The sequence below is a fragment of the Amphibalanus amphitrite genome, unplaced genomic scaffold (assembly GCF_019059575.1).
Source record: "Amphibalanus amphitrite isolate SeventyFive unplaced genomic scaffold, NRLGWU_Aamphi_draft 001123F_arrow, whole genome shotgun sequence".
Classification (NCBI taxonomy): domain Eukaryota; kingdom Metazoa; phylum Arthropoda; class Thecostraca; order Balanomorpha; family Balanidae; genus Amphibalanus; species Amphibalanus amphitrite.
In genome coordinates, this window is record NW_024882617.1 from 701 (window position 1) to 21,091 (window position 20,391).

Genomic DNA, 20,391 nt, shown 5'->3' on the forward strand with positions numbered 1-20,391 from the left:
ATTCTCTATCGATCGGCAAAAGTTGCGTTAAGATTGGTTCAGAAACCTGGCCGTGATAAACAGTCTAAAATGTATCTGCAATTTGCCCGTTTTTACCCCCCTCTACCCCCCCTATTAACATTTTTTAATTTTTATTTTTTAGAAATGTAGATCACGTTAAGCGAAATCGAATGCCGTTTGAATTTTGAAAATCGGCCCGTTAGATCTCGAGATATCAAGGGGGGGGGTCGTAAACAGCCCCCCCCCCTGCCACTAATAGGGGGTAGCCAGGAGCCTGCCACTAATAGGGTTAACAGTAGAGAGATAACACTGATGACAAAAAAAAAAAGACATCCGAGGCGGCTGGCCGCTCTGCCCACAGTGCCCAGTTGCCCCAAACCGTGACCTTCCTTCCTACCTTCCGTCAGAGCGTAGTCGATGAGCGCATGGTCGGGCGCGCAGACGGTGGCCACGTACTGGAGGCTCCAGGCGGCGCGCGTGGCGGCCGCCCGCACCAGGACAAACACCTGCTGGCCGACCAGGCTGAGGTGGGCGGCCAGCAGCGGCGGCCCGGCGCCGCGCCGCCGCCGCAGGCCGTGGCGCCGCGCGCCGGCCGGGCCGCGCTCCGCCAGAAACTCGAGCAGGTCGAGCTCGGCGAGTGCGGTGCGCCGCGCCACCGACCACAGCCGCAGCCGGCCGTCGCGGCAGACGGCCGCCACTGCCGGCTCTGGCGCCGCCGGCTCGCCGGGCGCCAGCACCAGCGCCGCGTCGACCCGCTGCTGCGAGGGGTCGGCGAACAGGCCCCAGAGGCGGCCCACCACCGAGGCCGGCTGCAGGTGGTGGGCGGCCGCCAGCGGGCCCGGACCGCCGCTCAGGTAGCGCACCACCTGGCCGCCGCCGGCCGCGCCCGCCAAGAAGAACACCGCCTCGCCGGAGGGCAGCAGGCCCGCCGCGGCCGTGTGTGCCGCCGGAGCGTCTGCCGGGCACGGCAACACCAGGTGGATCGCACCGCGCGGGCGGCGCCGGCACGGGGACGCACACTGAACGGAGGCGCCGGCACGGGGGATGCACACTGAACGGAGGGGCCGGCACGGGGGATGCACACTGCACGGAGGGGCCGACACGTGGACTGTCGGCCAGTCACCCCTCCCCCCATCCCCCGCCCGGCGTCTGACAGTGTCCATGTGTCTGTGGCACTCACTGGCTGACAGCGTCCATGTGTCTGTGTCACTCACTGTCTGGCAGCGTCTATGTGTGTGTGTCACTCACTGGCCTGCGCCTGCAGCACGTGCATGCTGTCTGGCTGCCGCAGCTGCTGGGCGGTCAGCTGCTGCAGCAGGGAGCCGGCTGCCGCCGCACAGTGGCCCTCGCCGCCGGCCGGCAGCGTCATACGCAGCCGGTGCACACTGGCCACAGTGGCCACCAGCAGTACCAGGCTGGTCGGCGTCTGGTGCGCGCTGATCCCTGTCGAAAACGAGCGCCCAGTGAGGACCAGGCAACTACCCACAGACCACAGTCACTGAGCCAGTCCACCGATACCACCGGGACCCGGGGGACTCAGACAACTACCCACAATCGCTGTGTCCATCCACTGATACCTACGGGACCCGGGGGACTCGGATAATGTTCGCAATCACACGCGCCATTCCGATGATGAATCCAGTAGGTATATCCAATATCCATAAGGATCTCTCAATCAATTAAACGCTGAACACGGAGATTATTCTTTCGGGTAAACGCGTTCGTTCTTTTAGAGGAAACTTCCATCGGTCAAATAAGAATATCGCAGAACTGTAGGATGAGAGAAGCTGTTTGTTTCCAGTGTTTGAGAGGTTAACCCTCGTTCTTATGATGGGTCGGATTGACCCACCCCTCAGTTTTTCGGAAGTAACTCGCGTAAAAAGTGATTTATCGTGACGAAACCATTAGTATTTCCCGGGAATTTTACACATCCCCTGAAAATTTCATGATGTAACCCCCATGACTCTTCATGACCCTTGGGCCTGTGAACTATTTCTCCAGACCATGTCAGGCCGAAACACCGATACGGCGTATGTTAGCGCACATTATCTATACGTTTCCAGACTTGTCATGTCATAAAAAGAGCCAGCATGTGAAATGAGGGTAGACACATGCAATATGGTCAGTGTCAGGGTCACGTGAATATCAAGTCAAGGTCATTACCGTTAGATGAATTTGGTTCAATTTTTCAAGTTAACCCGCGCCCGGCTGGGGGTCCTGGATTTCCACGCCCTGCTGGGGGGGGGGGGGGTGTTTGAACACCCCCCCTTGTAACTCGGCTCCTGGGCCACGTAGCGATACGCGGAAGGCGGCGTTCGAAAGAGCGTAAAAAATAATGACGAAATCACTTCGGTCAATTTTTTGGTCAGGTCAAAGGTCAGGTCACCAGAGGTCATTGAAGGCAAAATTTCGCCGATTTCCAGGTCGAATGTCGAAAATTTCCAAGAACCCAACGCATAACTCGGGAACCAATAGAGCTACAGCGCCGCGGAAAAGCGCATTCGATAGCCCTATTAACGCCCTTTCTGAGTAATTCTCTCAGATTTGACCTAACGTCAACGGTTTTGCCTGCAGGGGGCAAAAACTGCAAAAATAGCCGATTTTTTTTCGGAAACAGTTTTTCTGCAATAACTTTTGACCCAAGCCTTGTACGAGCTTACTTTTACCGGCATCGTGTTCCTCTCGTCAAGACGCATCGAATGAACTATAACTTGACCTTGAAAGGTCAACTTGAAAATTTGACCTCAGGTCAAGGTCATGACCTGACCGGAAAGGGTCATGTTGCATATCAGTCGATCCGTATCGTCGAGCTGAACACATCTAAGGCGTTTTCATCGCTCTAGCATGCCTCTATCAAAAGTTATTTGCGAAAAACTGTTAGATACCATTCGTGACCTAAGATGACCTCAGGGCATAAACAAGGGTCACGGACACCATTTTCATGTTCTGTCATGTCACTAGGAAACTTTTTGGAGATTATGTCGAAATAAGCATCCATTTGAACATTTGAGAAGTAGTTTTGGTACCAATGCAACATGTTACGAAACTCTCTGTGGTGGTTGACACCTACTTTGGCTAGCCGGCTGGACACGCACTTGTTGATCTCACCTAAGTCTAACCTGACCCGACTTTCGCCAAATGCTTAAAACGGAATCAGATTCAGCGCAAAACTATGCGCCAGATACCATTTAAAAAATGAGGAATTGTTTTTCAAGCTTTTTTCCGTCTGGTGTGACAATATGAGGATTGAGGAAGGTAGGTACAATCTAATATTGGGTAATATTGCATGGGTCAGGTGACCTACCATTTCTCTAGCTTTTTTCAGTTAAAAAATCATCGTATCAGGGCTATGACGAAAAACAAGTGGCCTAAATCCGATGAGAAAACTGGATTTGGGGGTACCCTAGGTTTAGAGGAGACACTAGGGCGATGGGCGAAGAGCAGACCGTCCCCCCCCCCCCCCCCAACCAAAAGTCCGTGGCGGAGCCCTTGAATAAGTCATTTACAGTAATTGGCATCATAGATCATTACAACTAGTTTCAGTGAAAAATAAGGCAGCTGATTTTCTCCCCATTGATGGGAGGCCACGAAATTGACTAGACCTTAGGCCATCGATATACAAATGCCGAGATATACAAATTGTAGCCAAAGATGGCCTCATTACATCCTGCAACTTCCAAAGGCCTCTGTCATCTACTGTAGCTCTGATACGGTGACAAAGTTGCAAAAAAGTGATGGGAGGTCGGGTCATTCAAAGTGACCTGGTGACCTACCTCGCCTTGAAATTTACGAGGTACAAGCTCGTCAAAGGCTCGTCGAAGCGAAGCGCTGTTCCAGCCTCGAGGGGCTCACGGCGCATGTCAAGTCAGTCTGGGCTAACTTCAAGCCTACTATGCTGCCAAACATGCCGGTTGGCATGCCGCAGCATGTATTCATGTGTTTGCCTATTAAATGGGGAGCACATTGAGGGGTCATAAATATATCAAAACGCAATGTACTCTGTTTTACATGCAAATATAAGGTGAGAACGAACTTATGGGACACCCTGTACAGTCTGTCTTAAAAGTACCGCGCAAAGTGACGGTGGATCCATCAAGCCTGACCAAGAAAGGGTCTGCTTTAATTTGAAAGTCACCGACCAATTGACCTAGGGAATGGACGAGGATGTCAATTGCTTCAGTGACCCCAATTTAGCAGGCCCTTCCTCAGTCAGGCTCGATGGATCCACCGTCACTTTGCGCGGTACTGACAAACTGTACATAGGTATTAATGTAGGTCTCTGGCCACATTTTCATGTAATAAGAGTTAAAAGGACGGTTACTCTGGGTATTTTGAAAAATACCTCCGGTTATAACTCGTAAACCGTTTGCAGCATAACGCTGAAAATAGGAGATTATGAATTTACGGTACAGATGACCCCCTAGACGCCATTTCGGCAAAATCTGATAGGTAGGGTGTTAGGCTTGGTCGATCTGTCGTGGAACATCCCAGCTGAGGACAGAGACGGCCGGCGGGCGGCCGCAGCCGTGCCGTCCGAGCTCTCCCCGCGGGCCCATGGCCAGCCCGTGTCCGGGGTCCAGCCGGCGCGGCGCGGCGGCCGGGTGGGCGCGCCCCACCTACCCTCGAGCACGGGGGAGTCGGGAAACTGGAGTCGCAGGTGGGCGTTGGCCAGCTGGACGTCCGTGGACTCCTCGGTCAGCTGCAGGGTGTCGTGGGTGACGCGCCAGAGCAGCGTGCGCCGCGCGCCAGCCACCTCGAACGTGTACCTGCCAGTGCAGCCGAGACGGCACCGTGTCACACACTGTACCTGGTACCCTAGATCACACACTGTACCTACTACCTGGTACCCTAGATCACACACTGTACCTGGTACAAGACATGTGCATGGATCAAAGATAATGGATCTGGGATCTGATCCCACGGATCCTGATCTCGGATCCGTCGAGATCATAGATCAAGCTATTTAATTTATAGAGAGATCCATAGGAATCATAGATCCGAGTCTAGTATTTTTGCTTGAGATCCAGTGGGATCATAGATCCTCATTTATTTTCGGTCAACACAGAACTCCCAAATTATCCCTCGCTGCAACTCACAAACGTTCTTATTTAGTGATTTTATGTGACAACACGCCATAATCCATAGTTTTTTTTTACACTTATTGACATAGAAACACTTGGAAACCTGGTTCCAAATGTTGTGCATGGTGGGATCCACTCAGGTCATAGATCCATGTTCTTGTTTTATCGTCAGATCCTGTGAGATCATAGATCCAGGAATTTTTTTCACGCCAGATTCGGTGGAATCATAGATCCGAACTTGCAATGTCCCTCGAGATCCACTGAGATCATAGATCCATCACTCGGATCCATGCACATGTCTGCCTGGTACCCTAGATCACACACTGTACCTACTGGTACCCTAGAATGTGTAGCTGGAGGCGTGGTCGAGGCGTCTGCTGTGGTGCCGATGATGCCACTAAACGAGGATGACAGCAAGGTTAAAGCATCTATAATATGAATTACCGTAGTTTCATGCAACTTTGGCCACCGAGGGTAGCTTTGGCCCACATCTGCAAAAAGAATTTGTTTTGCTGTAGCTTTTTACACTTACCTTGTGCAGAAAAGTTGTTGTTATGGTTCGGTAAGACTATTCATCGGTTACCTTAGGGAACAATCCTGAGTTGGTCCAAGGTCAAGTTGAAGGGCTAGGAGGGGTTAACCCGCGCCGGGCCGGTGCTCCGAGATTCCGCGCCAGGCCGGAGGGGGGTGTCTGAACACCCCCCCCCCCTTCTAATTCGGCTCCTGGGCCACGTAGCAACACGCGGTAAGCGGCAATCGAAAGATCGTCCAAAATAAGGACGAAAACACAACGGCCATTTTTTGGGTCAGGTCAAAGGTCAGGTCACCAGAGATCACCATAGGTAAAATGCTGACTATTTCAACATTTTGGAAACTGTCGACGGATATCTCTGGAACCGATAGAGCTACAGCGCCGTACATGCAATAAAAACAGTGGGTTCTCGAGAGTAACGTTACGGAATAGAGTGAATGCTGATACGATGTTCAACATGTTGGAGCGCACTTAGATCGAGACTCGAGTAGGACTTTCATCGGGCTGTGGCACATCGATGCCCTCTGATTTTGTGTGTACCAAGGCATTCTGTAAGAAACTGGGATTATTTACCTTCATTAAAGTGACCATCTCACCTTAACATTAGTTTTGAGTTGAGATAGCCAAATTGGTGGCCATGGCCTGCAAATGGCCTGCACTGGTTTGGGCACTCACAACATCGAAAAATGCTTTAATTCGGAGATATTGAATTTCAAACTTGCAGTTTTCGGATTCTAAGCAGGGGCTCCGCCACGGTTTTGGGATTGGGGGGGGGGGGGGGGTCCGACCGAAAACACAAAACCTCGCTGGCGGATCCAGGGTGGGCATTTTGGGCGAATTCTTCCTCCCCCTGCAGCTCCCGAAGATGATGAAAAATTGCCGCTTTTTCTAGGGCTCAAAGAAAACTTAATAATTTTATCGGGATAATTTTGCTTTGAGCCTAACCAAGGCTCAATTTGCACAAGAAATCGAAAACCGAGAAGCGGAGCCCATTGACACCGACATGGCGGCCTCTCAAATCAACGTTTTTGAGCAATGGAGGCCGCTGTTGCGCGCTCCAAGGGCGGTGTTAGCCATCAGACAGCGCATTAGGCTCTCTGTGACTGGCATGCGCTTGGGAACTCAGGGACCTTCATAGGCGTTCAGATATATATGTAGGCTCTTAGGCCAGTGCCGGGTCCTCCAAGGCCGTAGTTAAAGGAAAGCGCAGGGCTTTAGGAGTCGTTGAAGGGATTTGAAAGCCCTGCCCTCATAAATATAGCAGTATGGAGTCCGTAGAGACTGACATTCAGTCTCTGTGGTCAAAGAGTGACCTACCTCGACCTGAAAATGGATATCAAAATGCTGCAATTGAATCAAAGGTCAGGTTATGCAGGGGATCCTGTAAGAGTTGTGATTTGTAGACGTATCTCTACCGACCTGCATTCAGAGTCCTGTGCAGATTATTGCAGATTACCTCAGACCGGCGTGAGGTTGCTTAGACTAGTACGGTGATTGAAAGACCGGCTTAACCCCCTTCCCCCAACACTATCGGTTGACCTCACATGGAAAAAGGATTCTCAGATCGCTTTGATGAGCTCTTTTGGAGCGGGTATTGTGTCTAGGTGTCCTGCAAGCTGGACCTCTCTCACGAAATTATAGCCGAATTCTAGCATGCTGAGCTAATCCTATAGCAATCTTAAACGCATTCATCTTAATAACAAAATGGCAGAATAATGACACTCCCGTACCTACATATAGGTCGGCGAGAGTTGAGTGCTTCATGTGTCACATTTTTAGGGATCTCTACATTTCTATATCTTGAATTCCTTAGCTTTGCGACTGTCAACACTGCACATTCTGAATTATTCAACACATTCTGTGAATGGTTTAGTCATTCTTACGCGAAAACAAGCTTATAGGTATTCGGAATATTGGGGGGTACTGTACCCCCCCCCCCCAGGTAAATTATTGAGGGGGTCCGGACCCCCGCGTACCCCCCTGTGGCGGAGCCCCTGATTCTAAGGGGCTAATGCATTGGAATGCCCCCTTAGAATTTGTGACGTCAGCGGTGATCTAACGATTTTAAAACCTTATACTAACATCTTTGTAAAGCAGTGATGGTATATGCTGTTTGCGCGCAACATCTGCCGCAAACGCCGCACTTCCAAAATGAAGTCGCTAGGAACAGCGGAGATCCCAAAAAGTAAACAAAAGTAAAAGTTTATTATCTTGAAAACCGGTGAATATTTTTCGGTGAAATTTGGTAGATATTCCTTTTTGCTCTTTCTGAACCGAGCGACATCACTTTCATGCCAATTCATTAACATTTTTTTAAGGTGGGAGTGTCCCTTTAAAGGAACTATCCCACCTTCTAAAATGTTGTTAAAACCAGTTAAATTGTGCCCGACTTTATAGATTGGATGACCAGGAACACGGTTCTGGCATTTCTTAGCAGACATGTCCATGGATCCGAGTAATGGATCTATGATCTCAGTGGATCTCGAAGCAAATTGTAGGTTCGGATCTATGATCCCACCGAATCCGGCGTGAAAAAATTGTCCTGGATCTATGATCTCACAGGATCTGACAATAAACCAAAAGCATGGATCTATGGTCTGAGTGGATCCCACCATGAACAACATTTGAAACCAGGCTTCCAAGTGTTTCTCTGTCAATAAGTGCCATAAAACTATGGATTATGACGTGTTATCACATAAAAGCAATAAATAAGAACGTTTGTGAGTTATAACGAGTGATCTTTTGGGATTTCTGTGTTGACCAAAAATAAATGAGGATCTATGATCCCACTGGATCTCAATCAAAAATACTAGACTCGGATCTATGATCCCTACGGATCTCTCGATAAATTAAAGAGCTGGATCTATGATCCCGACGGATCCGAGATCAGGATCCGTGGGATCAGATCCCAGATCCATTTTCTCGGATCCATGCACATGTCTGCATCTTAGGCATCCTATATTCCAAACACAAACTTTCAAATATGTGACGTCACAGCCCAAAATTACCTCCTTCCCCAGGCCACATTACTGTCATAAAGCTGATTCTTTTTACTCTGTAGGCACCACAACAAAGTTCAGACCAAGTTTTAAGCGATTTTTCAACGAACAAACCCATTCAAATCAGAATGACTAAACGAGGTGACGTCACACTAACGGTCGCTCCATGTTGAAGATAGGGCCTTGCGCAAGGTCAACTGAAGGGAACGAATTTCTTCAACACCAAGAGGCCGCGGGGGTTGCAACCTAGATAGATAGTGGTTTCTGAACCTCGCCGCAAACTTGGCTATCTCAACTCAAACCCCATGTAAAAGGCGGGATAGTCCCTTTAAGTGGAATAAAAAACGTGGGTTTTCATGTCTAAGTCAATTTAAAAAATCCATCATGACGGGGCATGGAAGACGATGATGTAGGCTGAGGATAGCGTTCAATGATTTAGGAAGTGACGTTTTATGACGTTTTATTACGTCATACTGCAGCGTGAGTAGCTACATAGCCCACTCCCAGCTGAAGAAAAGTTGTAACATGAGTTTGCATTATAAATTGGTGAAGTGTCCTCATTTGTTATTTATTACACTATGCCAGCAGTGTAATAAATCAGCGAAATCGCCCCAGGGGCGATTTCGCTCGTGCACGTGCGCACGTGCATTAGCACACCTTCGCGACTTACAAAAACTCATAAACGGTCAGCATCCAATCACACACCAAATTTAATTGTAATCGGTCCGTCCGTCCCTGATATAGGTATAACAGATGGGTGTGCACGTGCGCACGTGAGCACGCGCAGAGCTACAGGCTCTTCGGTGCACGGCACCCTACCAACTGGTCTCTTGCGATGTGCCAAATATGAATTATGATTGCAATCGACACAGCCGTTCTTCAGATGTGGGAGCGGCACCTTGCACGTGCGCACGTGCAATATGGGTCCCAACCTCTTATCCGGCCTTGGTCCCAACTGACTTTGGTAAGGCACCCTTCTCGCCGGTCTCTAATCGTGTGACACATTTGAGCGCAATCGGTCCAGCCGTTCTCGAGATCTGGAGGCGACCCCTGCACGTGCGCACGTGCATTACCTTACCTTCATCGACTTAGAAAAAAAAACTCATACACATCCAGCATCCAATTACATACCAAATTTCATTGCAATCGGTCACTCCGTTCCTGAGATATGACAGAGGGGTGTGCACGTGAGCACGTGAGCACGCGCAGAGCTACAACCGCCCCGGTGCACGGCACTCTACTTACCGGTCTCGTACGAGGTGCCAAATTTGAGCGCAATCGGCCCAGCCGTTCTTGAGATCTGGAAGCGGCACCCTGCACGTGTGCACGTGCAATATGGGTCCCAACTGACTTTTGCACGGTACCCTTCTCACCGGTCTCTAATCGTGTACCAAATTTGAGCGCAATCGGTCCTGCCGTTGTCGAGATCTGGAAGCGACCCCTGCACGTGCGCACGTGCAATAGCAACCGAACCATGACATACGGATATGCATTGCCCGGTGGGTGCCTACATGCATGCCAAGTCTCAGCGAAATCGTCCCAGTAGTTGCTGAGTTACTGTAATGGGAACAAATTTAACAACTCTTTTGTTTTTTGCACTTTGCACGTGCAGCGGGTGTCACTCACGTGCACAGAGGCGGATCCAGCTCAGAGTTTTTTTTTTGGGGGCAAACCATAAAATTTATCGATTCTTTCCATGCATCGTCCATAGGCGTAATGTTAAAATTATGCCGTTTGGGGGGGGGGGGCAAATGCCCATTTTGCCCCCCCCCCCTGGATCCGCCACTGCACGTGCACCAAGAGTATCCAATGTTTGTTAGAACGGATACAGCTACTCTACAAAAGCTACCGCAAGTCAATCACCACCCTAGTGGTTACTGAGATATAGGCCTCTAAAAATTGTTACTCCAACAGAACGACTTGTCACTTGAACACCCGAACTTTTCACGTGCCACGTGCCACAACGGTCACCTGAATGCACCACGATAAGTGAATTGCGGGGCAGAAAGGATGGAGCTACCCAATAAAAAAGACCGCAGGCGAATCGGCCCAGCGGTTGCTGAGATATCAGCCTCTCAAAATGCTGATTGAAAATCAGTCATTAAAAATAAGAGGCCAAAGTGGCCTCTTATTTTTCGCGCCAAAAACGAGTGTCCAATCCAGGCAGTTCATTACGGAGCGAGCGAAGCGAGCGCCGAGCGGAGTCTTTCCTTAGATTAACGGAAATTTCTGAGTATGAGAGGCCGGCCGGTCGGCCGTGCGGACGCTTTTGTGAGGCTTATATCTCAGCAACCACTTGACCGATTTGCATGCGGTAATTTTTGTAGGGTAGCTTCATTCCTTTTACCAAGTATTGGACTATCCCCGATGCATGTGGGTGACCCTTTATGCACGTGCCACGTGCAAAACGAAGAGGTGTCAGTTTTGTAACTGTTGCAATATCTCGGTAACTACTTGGCCGATTGCGGTGAAAGTTGGCATGTAGGTAGGCACCCACTAGGCAGTGAGCGGAGTAGGCACTGCATATCCATCTGCCAGAGTTGGGGTGCTGCTGCACGTGCGCACGTGCAGGGGTCGTTTCCAGATCCCGAGAACGGCTGGACCGATGACGCTCAGATTTGGTACTTACACGGTTAGGGACTAGTTAGTAGGGTGCCGTGCACAAGTCAGTTGGGACCCATTTTGCACGTGCGCACGTGCAGGGTGCCGCTTCCAGATCTCGAGAACGGCTGGGCCGATTGTGCTCAAATTTGGCACATCGCTAGAGACCGGTTAGTAGGGTGCCGTGCACAAGTCAGTTGGGATCCAGCTCAGAGGTTTGGGGGGGGGGGCAAACCATAAAAAAATTATCGATTCTTTCCATGCATCGTCCATAGGCGTAATGTTAAAATCATGCCGTTTGGGGGGGCAAATGCCCATTTTGCCCCCCCCCCTGGATCCGCCACTGGTTGGAGGTACCCCCTCGAAATTTCGCACGTGCAAGGCTCACCCTCTCGCTCGCTCCGTTACTCGCCCCAAAAGGCGTTATACTGGTGTTATCTATGGAACTGTTACGGGCAATGTGTGGGATCAGGCATTCTATAGAATGCCTGGCTTAACCCGCGCCCCGTAGGGCTACCGGCGGACCCTACCACCCGTAGGGGGGGGGGCGTTTCGCCCCCCCTAAGATCTCGGAAATTTACCGGCCGATTTTCAAAATTCAAACGGCGTTCGATAGCCCCACCCGGAAACTACCTTGTGACCAAATTTCATTGACCTAGGTCAAACCGATGACGTCACAGGTCAGGTCAAAGGTCAGATTTTAACCGTTCACAGGCATTTCAAGAAATGTGTTGTGAAATCGAGTAAATTGGTAAGTTATTGAAAACCATCGATGGTACATTGTTCGCCAAACACATACTTCGCTATCTGAGGTCACTAATACCAGGTCAGGTCACAGAGGTCAGGTCACTGGGGGTCACCTGGGCGGGCTGGGGGTCACAATATGAAAGTGTCGTGTGATACATGTTTTATGGTCCATTTTACATGACAAATGCGATTATGTGGGTCAGGCAGCCTTTTGGGCCAGCTTAGGTCACGTTTTGGTGAAGGTCAGGTCAAGATCAGGTCATATTAGGTCAAATTTTAAAGTTGATATTTTTGCATAAAATGGGTATCGATTCGATGCAGCTCGTCACGGGGAGTCCACTGGTGGTCTTTGTTTTGCCCTACGTGGTCTAGAATTGCCAAAAATTGAGTTTGAAAATTTTACGTCATCATTTTTGAACAGTTTTTTTTTCGCTATAATTTGGCCAAAAAACGAGATATCGATCTGAAATTGGGTATGTAGATAGAAGCCGTTAGGTTCTTTCACATATATCCCTGTTTTTTCGAAACTCAAAATTCTTTTTGGATTTTTTGGCTAATATATCCAAAAAAGAGCATTTTCATTTTTGGGGGTCAAAACTCAAAAATTTCAAAAATCCGAGATAGCAGTTTTGTAGCTCTGTCAATTCTACACCTTCATGTCCTGATCATTTTTCTGTATCTTCAAAGCTGTAGGCCTGACAGCACTTCTCGCGAAGGTCTGTTTTCGGTCGAAAATGGCAGAACATGACGTCATTCTGACGTCATTTGTGGCCAACCAATCATAGCCTCTGGAAACTTTTTTGGTCACAATGTGTAAAATTGATGCCCGGAGGGGTCCTGAAAGTTTGGTGGCAATATCTCCAGCCGTTTATGAGATATCGACGGAAAAGGACAGGGGGGGGGGGCGTTCGGCCCCCTCCCCTCTACGGGGCGCGGGTTAACCCTCGCCCGTATTGATGTTTTTCCAGCCGCGAACGTATAAGGGGGGGGGGGGTCCGTTAGACCCCCCCTTGCCGTTTCGCCCCTGATCGCGCTAGAGCTTCGCGGAAAAAACGAGCGTGTTGCCCGTAACGAGAGGAAGCCGATGATACCCAATTTTAAGGTCCTAGGTCATTGGTTGACCTTCCAGGTCAGGTCAATGACCCAAAAGTCGGGAAAATCGGGACCTGTTAGAACGTCGTAAAGTGTCGCTGCTATGGGGTTTTTCGGGGGCCTGATCACGAATATCATGTTAGTTTTGATCACAGATGATGTCTTCATGCATTTGGGCCAGGTCGGGTCAGGTCAGGTCAGGTCAACCAGTAGGGGTCCTGCCGGGTATTCGTCGTAGGTGTCAACCGCCTCTGACAGCTTCGTAACATGTTACGAAGGTATCAAAACTACTACGTAAATGTTCATATGGTTGCTAAATTCCAATTCAGCTAAAAAAAACTAGCCTAGAAACATGTAGGAGAGACCCGGGAGGTATGGGCCCCCTGGAGGTATGGGCCATCGCAGTTTTGAAGAAGTGTTGCGCATTTTTACACATTTGACGGCGTTAACTAGTAGCAGCCATTCCGTTATACATCCCACGTGATTTTCAAAATCTTCCTCAGTCTTCTTTGGCAATGAGCGGTGATAAAGCGTTTTTGCCCTCTTCGAGTAAAATACGGTACATACAGAAAACTCGTGATAAATATGAACTAGGCTCCTTTTATGATGTCAGACTATCGCTAAGATAAAGTTTAAAGCATGAAAATTGAGACTGGATAGACAATTTGGAGCTTTCTTGCAAGATTATGAGATGAGGTGCTACGCACATTCTGGCGTCCTAACCGGGAGGTTCGGGTCACCCACCCTGTTGATGCTAAATGAATAAAAAGATGCTTTCATTGAATGTCCCCGTCAATAAGTTTTATTTTTGTCGCGCAAGGTCGAAAATTTAACTTTAAATTTCATTCGAGCAGAAAAATATTATTGGTCTTATTTTATGGTGCATGCTTGAGTTAACCAAAATACATATGCGCCCAAGTGACCTCCATGAAGTAAGCTGTTGGCCGCTTATGCGGTTCCTGGGCTCTAAGAGAGATCAAGGTATGTAGATACCAGCTACGAGTATTATTCTCATTGTTGAGAAAAGAATATGAAACATGGCACCGGCCCATACCTCCCGGGCCATTGCCCATACCTCCCGGTGTATTTTGATGGATCGAAAAAGCACATGATTTATTGAAAGTTATCTCGAGACAAAATAGTTGATCCCATGTGCCTAATATCAGGCACACGTTGCAGGCGAAAGGCAATTACACGTACACAGAGTACACAGTCACAATTTCACGTAACCGAGTCTAGCCACTGCCCACTGGAAGAAAATTGTCTTTTCACAAAACCGGCTCATACCTCCCGGGTCTCCCCTAAAACTCGAAAAAGTGAATCAAGGTTATCAAAGGTCAATGACCTAACCTGACCATCAGGTGACCTTGACACCCACCCTAATGCATGGGGCAACACCTTGTTTGTTTATTGGGGCTTTAGGGCGCGCCGACAGCAAAGGTCATTTTGCGCCCATATGGGAGCAACATCATATCACATGTTTGAACGCTTGAAACCACGAAAAGACTGCAAACGCGCGGCTAATGCGAGCCGACATACGCCGAATCGCGATTCCGGCCAAACATGGTCTCGAAAAGTAGGTCACAGGTCAAAGGTCATTTGGGTCAGGGTCATTAAATTTTCAGGGTAGGTGTAAAATTGATCAACTCGAGGGTACTGAAAGTTTCGTCGCGATCGGCCGCTTTTTACGCGAGTTATTCGCAAAAAAACGAGGGGGTCCGTTCGACCCCCCCCCCCCTATACGGGCAAGGGTTAAGCTCCCAGGCATTCTATAGAACGCCTAAGTATTTTGATTGTCCGAAACACACTTCGAAAATTAGGGGTCAGTGGCAGTAATGCTATTTGTTTACCTAATTTTCTTTGTTGGCCTAGGCCGGTCGTCACCTCACACCATTTCAGGGCAATGAGTTGAGAGGAAGCGAGGGAGAAATTGGGCTATGCCGACCACCAAATGGTGCGCCACAAGCATCAACTGATCCAATCCCGTTGGCACGGGAGAGCCACGGCGCAAGGCACGCGGGAGAGCCACAGGCCAACCAGTCGCTTAAACGGTTACCCTCGGAGGATTATGCTGCTACAGATACGAATCTGCATTAGAAGAGTGTTGGCTGGGAGGGTGGACCGTAGGCTTGAATCGAAAGTGATTGCGAATGACGATAGCTTTGTTCTGATGTTAGAAATGAAGGTGAATAATACACCAAAGGTCACATTTTATGTCGTCATACTCATAAGCACTTGGTGTAACGACTCTCAATATACATGGACAGCTCAACCTACACTGTAATGTCAGGGAATAACCTGAATAAATGGTTCATTATTCCACTTCCGGGCGGTGGCCCGGCCGTAACAAGAGCCGGATTAGGTGTTGTTCGATCTCCCCTTCCAGCTTGACTTCTGGGCCATGCGGTATTCGAATTGGCTCGTAGCCGTTTTCTCCAGTTTGACCTTAAATCAAATCCTTAGAAGGCAAACACCTCCGAAAATGGACGATTTGTCAAACTTGTTTTTTCTGTGTATATTTTTACCAAAGGCGTTTCCGATAATGACATTACCACCATCGTCTTTCTAGCGTTAACCCTATTCCGGGCGGGGGGGGGGGGGGGCTCAGGAGCCCCCCCTGAGGTTTTTTGGTTATTTCTCCCAAACGCATTGAGCTAGGAAGCTCAAATTTTCTGACTTTTCCTAAAAGGCTTTTACGCAACATTTCTGAAAATTTTGAGTTGATCTGACCTCAGGTCAGGTCACCAGAGGCGGTTTGGTGGCCCTACCTCAGAAAAGTTTGCAATCACGCCAGAGTTTTTGACCGATCAATTTCTTCTCTTCAGGCTTTAGTTAGGGTACCAGTATGTGCAATTTGTATATCTCAGAATTTTCATATCTGTGACCTGAGGTCAGGCCACACTCGTGACCTTTACATTGCAAGCCTATGGGAAAATATTGAAACGCCTCCTGCTTCGTGTAAACGAGTCAAAACCACCCAATTCTTTCAGTATTATGGAAGATTATCTCATCGGTGATGATCCTGGTGCCGCTAATTGACAGGGGCACCGGCAAAGGTCATCTGAGGTCATGTGACGTCATAAATCGTTTTTCTGTCAATAAATCACGACATGATGGTGCTAAAGACTTGTAAGTGGTACCAAACTGCTCGCCTGGTCAAGGCGCGTCGTTTGGTATGCAGCATGACCATACCCCACAGCCTCATTGATGAATGACCTGACCTTGACCTCAGGTCAAATTTCAAATAAACCTGTGAAGGTCACGCCGTTCGCCGTTTGTCGCTGCGATGTGTAGTTTTTGAGATCTGAAGGGGGGCCGAATCGGCCCCCCCCGCCAGTTTCTTGTCCCGGCGGAGCCCGCCAGGAATAGGGTTAAGATAAATATTTTGTACTCTCAGAATAAAATCCTGACGCAATTTGACCAAATAAGGTCAGATTGAATACCTGACCGGAAAATTTGACTGGATGAACATGAATGACTGAATAAACATTTGACTGAATGAACATACATAAATAGCTGACCGCAAGGTAGCCTGGCAGAAAATAATAATGTTACATATCGGTCTGTGCTCATAATCTTATACAACATACACTAATATGTTGGAAAGATTCGTGTATTTCCTAGGCATTCTATAGAATGCCTGAAAATCAGGCATTCTATAGAATGTCTAGGGATTCAATAGAATCCCTGGTGGGTCAGGCATTCTATAGAATACCTATTCTATAGAATGTCTAAGCATTCTATAGAATGCCTGATTCCACACATTGCCTGTAACAGAACCAACAATTTCAACAGGTCTTCAAAAAGCCTGACGGCACAGAACTACCAGAATTGGAGTTAGTTGCCGGGACCAAGCTGAAACAGTGCAGCATCGACCTGGGGGAGGTCCCTGCTACAGGAGCGAAGACCCCATCGGCGCCAGGCCCCGATGGCGTCCACCCTGTAGTTCTCAAGGCGTGTGCCTCCAGCCTCGCAAGGCCACTCACTCACTGTTCATCCTTATCTGCCGATCCCTAGAGTCTCGACGCCTGACAACGGACTGGAAGCGAGCGAAAGTGACTCCCATATTTAACCCGGTACCGCCTGGGCTATTTTCGTACCCACGACAGCCTGGGGGGGGGGGGTCGGATCCGACCCCCCCCCCCCCCTGTTATCTCGAGAACCAATGGTCGTATCGAGCCCCGCGAGGCGGCGTTCGAAAGGTCTCTACGAGACATTCCCAAAGCACTCTTAAGATTTTAAGATTGAGGTCAATTTTCGGGTCAAGGTCAGGTCAAAGGTCAAATTCAGGTGTTTTGCATGATTAGGCTTACGGACAGCGGAATCGATAGCTGCTGCTCGAAACTCACCAAAAATGACCTCAAAGGCCTAGTGAAGGTACCATGCGCGTATAAGGGTCATACTAAGTACGGGTCAAGGTAAGGTCAGGTCACGAAAGGTCACGGTTTTCACTTTCTGCTACATGGGCGTGCGACACATGTTTTATGGCTTATTTTTCACGCCGAATCCGATGCTAATGGTTATATGTGACCCCAAGTCACTGTGCTGGTGATAAGTGTGCATTGAAAGCATAAAAAATCGTTTATACCATACATAAATAAACGAGGGCTAAGAAAAAAGTCAATTTTTCAACTTTTTATTTTCGAAGTAAAAATGCACTTTTCTAGACGAGCTTTGTCCCAGGAATCTAGTGGTGCCATTTGTTTTCACATGCGATGTTCACAAAGGCCTCTAATTCACGAAAATCCTTATGACGTCACCATGCCCTATGCATGTTGGAACTATTTTTTACAATTTGGGGGTCAAAAATCAAGATAGAAAGTTGAAATTTGGGACATATAATGTTGTAATAGAGCTCTATAACATATATTCCGTTTTTTTAAATTCCAAAAATTTTGGATTTTATTAGCTGTTTTCCAAAAAATATAGTTTTTTGAATTTTTAGGGGTGAAAACACATTTTATGGAAAATCCGAGATAGCCATTTTAAAGAACTCGTTGAGCTGCGTCTATTCGTGTCCTTAATTTGCAATTTGCTTTAAACCTCGATTTTGGCGATTTTTTAAACATTTACCACTTTTTGACTGAAAACGCCATGTAGTTGCATCACTAAAATCGATATATCTAAAAAAATGATTTTTTCTTTAAAATTGCACAGGAGACGTCAAACTGATGGGGGAGAAGGTATGCCAAGTTTCAAGTAGATAGCGTAAGCGGTTCATGAGTTATTCAAGAAAAACGGAGGGGGGTCGGATCCGACCCCCCCCCCCCCACAGGCGGTCGCGGGTTAAAAAAGGTAAACGCTCGGATCCTCTCAACTATCGGCCAGTAAGTTTGACGTCAGTCCCATGTAAGACAATGGAGGAGTTGATAAGGAGGAGGGTGGTCGATTATCTCGAGTCCAAACCTGCTCAGCCAACAGCAACATGGATTCCACTCGGGTAGATCCTGCCTGAATTAACTTCGAGTACCTTTTTCGACCTGGAGAACACTCTTGATGATGGAGATTGTGTGAGCAATCGGACATCCTATATCTGGATTGCCACCAGGCGTTCGACACTGTCCCACATCAGCATCTTGTAGCCAAAGTATGAAGAATGGGCATAGATGGACCGAGCATTATCCGAGCATACACTGGATGGGCGCCGATGACCACTGTAGTCCGGGCGCCCAAAAACCCCAATTCATCATCATCATACACTGGATCGGTGATTTTTTGACCGGCCGTGAACAGAGAGTGTCAGTCCGAGGTTGTCATACCAGGTGGAGAGATGTATGGAGTGACATATTCCAGGGCAGCGTACTAGGACCAACGCTCTTTCTCATATACATTAATGATCTCTTGGAAGGTCTACAGTAGAGTAAAGGATCAGAGGAGACATGATTCAGGTACACAAACTGATCCATGGGCTCAACAAGGTGAATGCTGAGGAGAAGTTCCTGAGACTGGAGGCTGGTGCAAAAAGGGGGAAGAGCGAGAATATGCACTCAAACTACAGAAGCCAAGACACTGGCTACACAGGTGCACCCAATTTTTCACTTCGAGAGTGGTGGACCACTGGAAGCAACTACCATCTGAAGTCGTACTGAGCAAGAACACCAATGCCTTAAAAAACAGACATGACAAAAATGTGCTACTGAGAAGAGGCAGCATCCTATGAGCATCCTGCTCCCTATGCCCTTCCTTTCTACTTTGGTAGGCATCTGCTTTGGTAAGTGTGCTGGCGTCCCCGCCTCCATTGTGCGTGGTGTGCCGGTGTGTGCCCGAGTTGAGTCCCTGGAGACGCCACTGCCGTGCCCTGCCCTCCGGCAGTCGGCCGGCCGGCTGGGTTCCTGGTCCCTTGGTGGTCAGTTGGAGCGGAGCACCAATACACGCCGGAACGTTACTACCGCGTCTCACATGGCGCAGCCGACAGGATAGTGAACCGCGGTGTTAAGTGATAAGTGTTGCGGAACCGACGAGTGACGGCGATGTCTCATAACGGTGAGACTGTGGACGTTTCGCGGAGTGGTGTCGTGGCTCCAGCTGCAGGAGCTGGCCCGACGTGGGCCGGCCGGCACGCGCGACCGGACAGGCTGGACATCGCCAGCGACCGAGGCGAGTTATTTCACGTCTGGCGAGAGCGATGGGAAGATTATGTGCTGTTGTCTGGTCTGGAGCGGGCAGAGCCCCGCATCCAGATAGCCGCTCTCCGAGACTGCCTCACAGACGACACAATCAGAGTGCTTCGGAACCTGGAGCTAAGTGGACCCGATCGTACTGACGTGAGAAAGTCCATCGAGGCTCTAGAGAAATACGCAAACGGCCAAATCAATGAGGTCGTTGAGCGCAAAAAGTTCAACGAACGGGTACAGGAACAGGGCGAATCCTTTGATGACTTTTTAACGTCCCTTAGAGAACTCGCCCGCAGCTGCAATTTTTGCACTGAATGTCGCGATTCGCTTATAAGGGATAGAATCATTATGGGTCTGAGGTCTGCAGAGACCGTTCGATGTCTGTGTGCAACACCGGACCTGTCTCTGTCGGCCACTGTTACTGTTTGCAGGGCGCAGGAGGCGGCATCTCGCGACGCACGGGAGCTGCACGGCGGCACTGCGGACGGCCCGTCGGCCCTGCAGGTGTGGTCGCCCCGGACCGGCGGCGCACACTGGTCGGAAACGCTCCAGCGAGAGGCCAGCGGCCTTTCCGCAAAAGTTTTTTGCTTGTTATTCCACAACTAGTGAAGCAAACTTCATAAAACTTTGCATACCTTCTCTGTCATATGTAAGCTATCATTTTGATGTCAAGCACTAAATATATGACGTGAATCTGTTAAGTTGTGACGTCATAATTGAGTATG

At 48.9% G+C, this 20,391-nt stretch overlaps 1 protein-coding gene across 1 annotated transcript in view; it reads right to left on the minus strand.

The window, feature by feature from the left end:
• Positions 1-397: 397 nt before the first annotated feature.
• Positions 398-20,391, minus strand: part of LOC122370334 (nuclear pore complex protein Nup160 homolog) — a gene marked incomplete at its 3' end in the record, with an annotated part of 33,191 nt that continues 13,197 nt past the window's right edge. The window contains exons 2-4 of the mRNA XM_043345826.1: positions 4,621-4,766; positions 1,249-1,443; positions 398-955 (exon numbers count right to left, since the gene is read on the minus strand). Of these exons, the coding sequence (XP_043201761.1) occupies positions 398-955; positions 1,249-1,443; positions 4,621-4,766 (899 nt within the window). The remainder of the gene's footprint in view (positions 956-1,248; positions 1,444-4,620; positions 4,767-20,391) is intronic.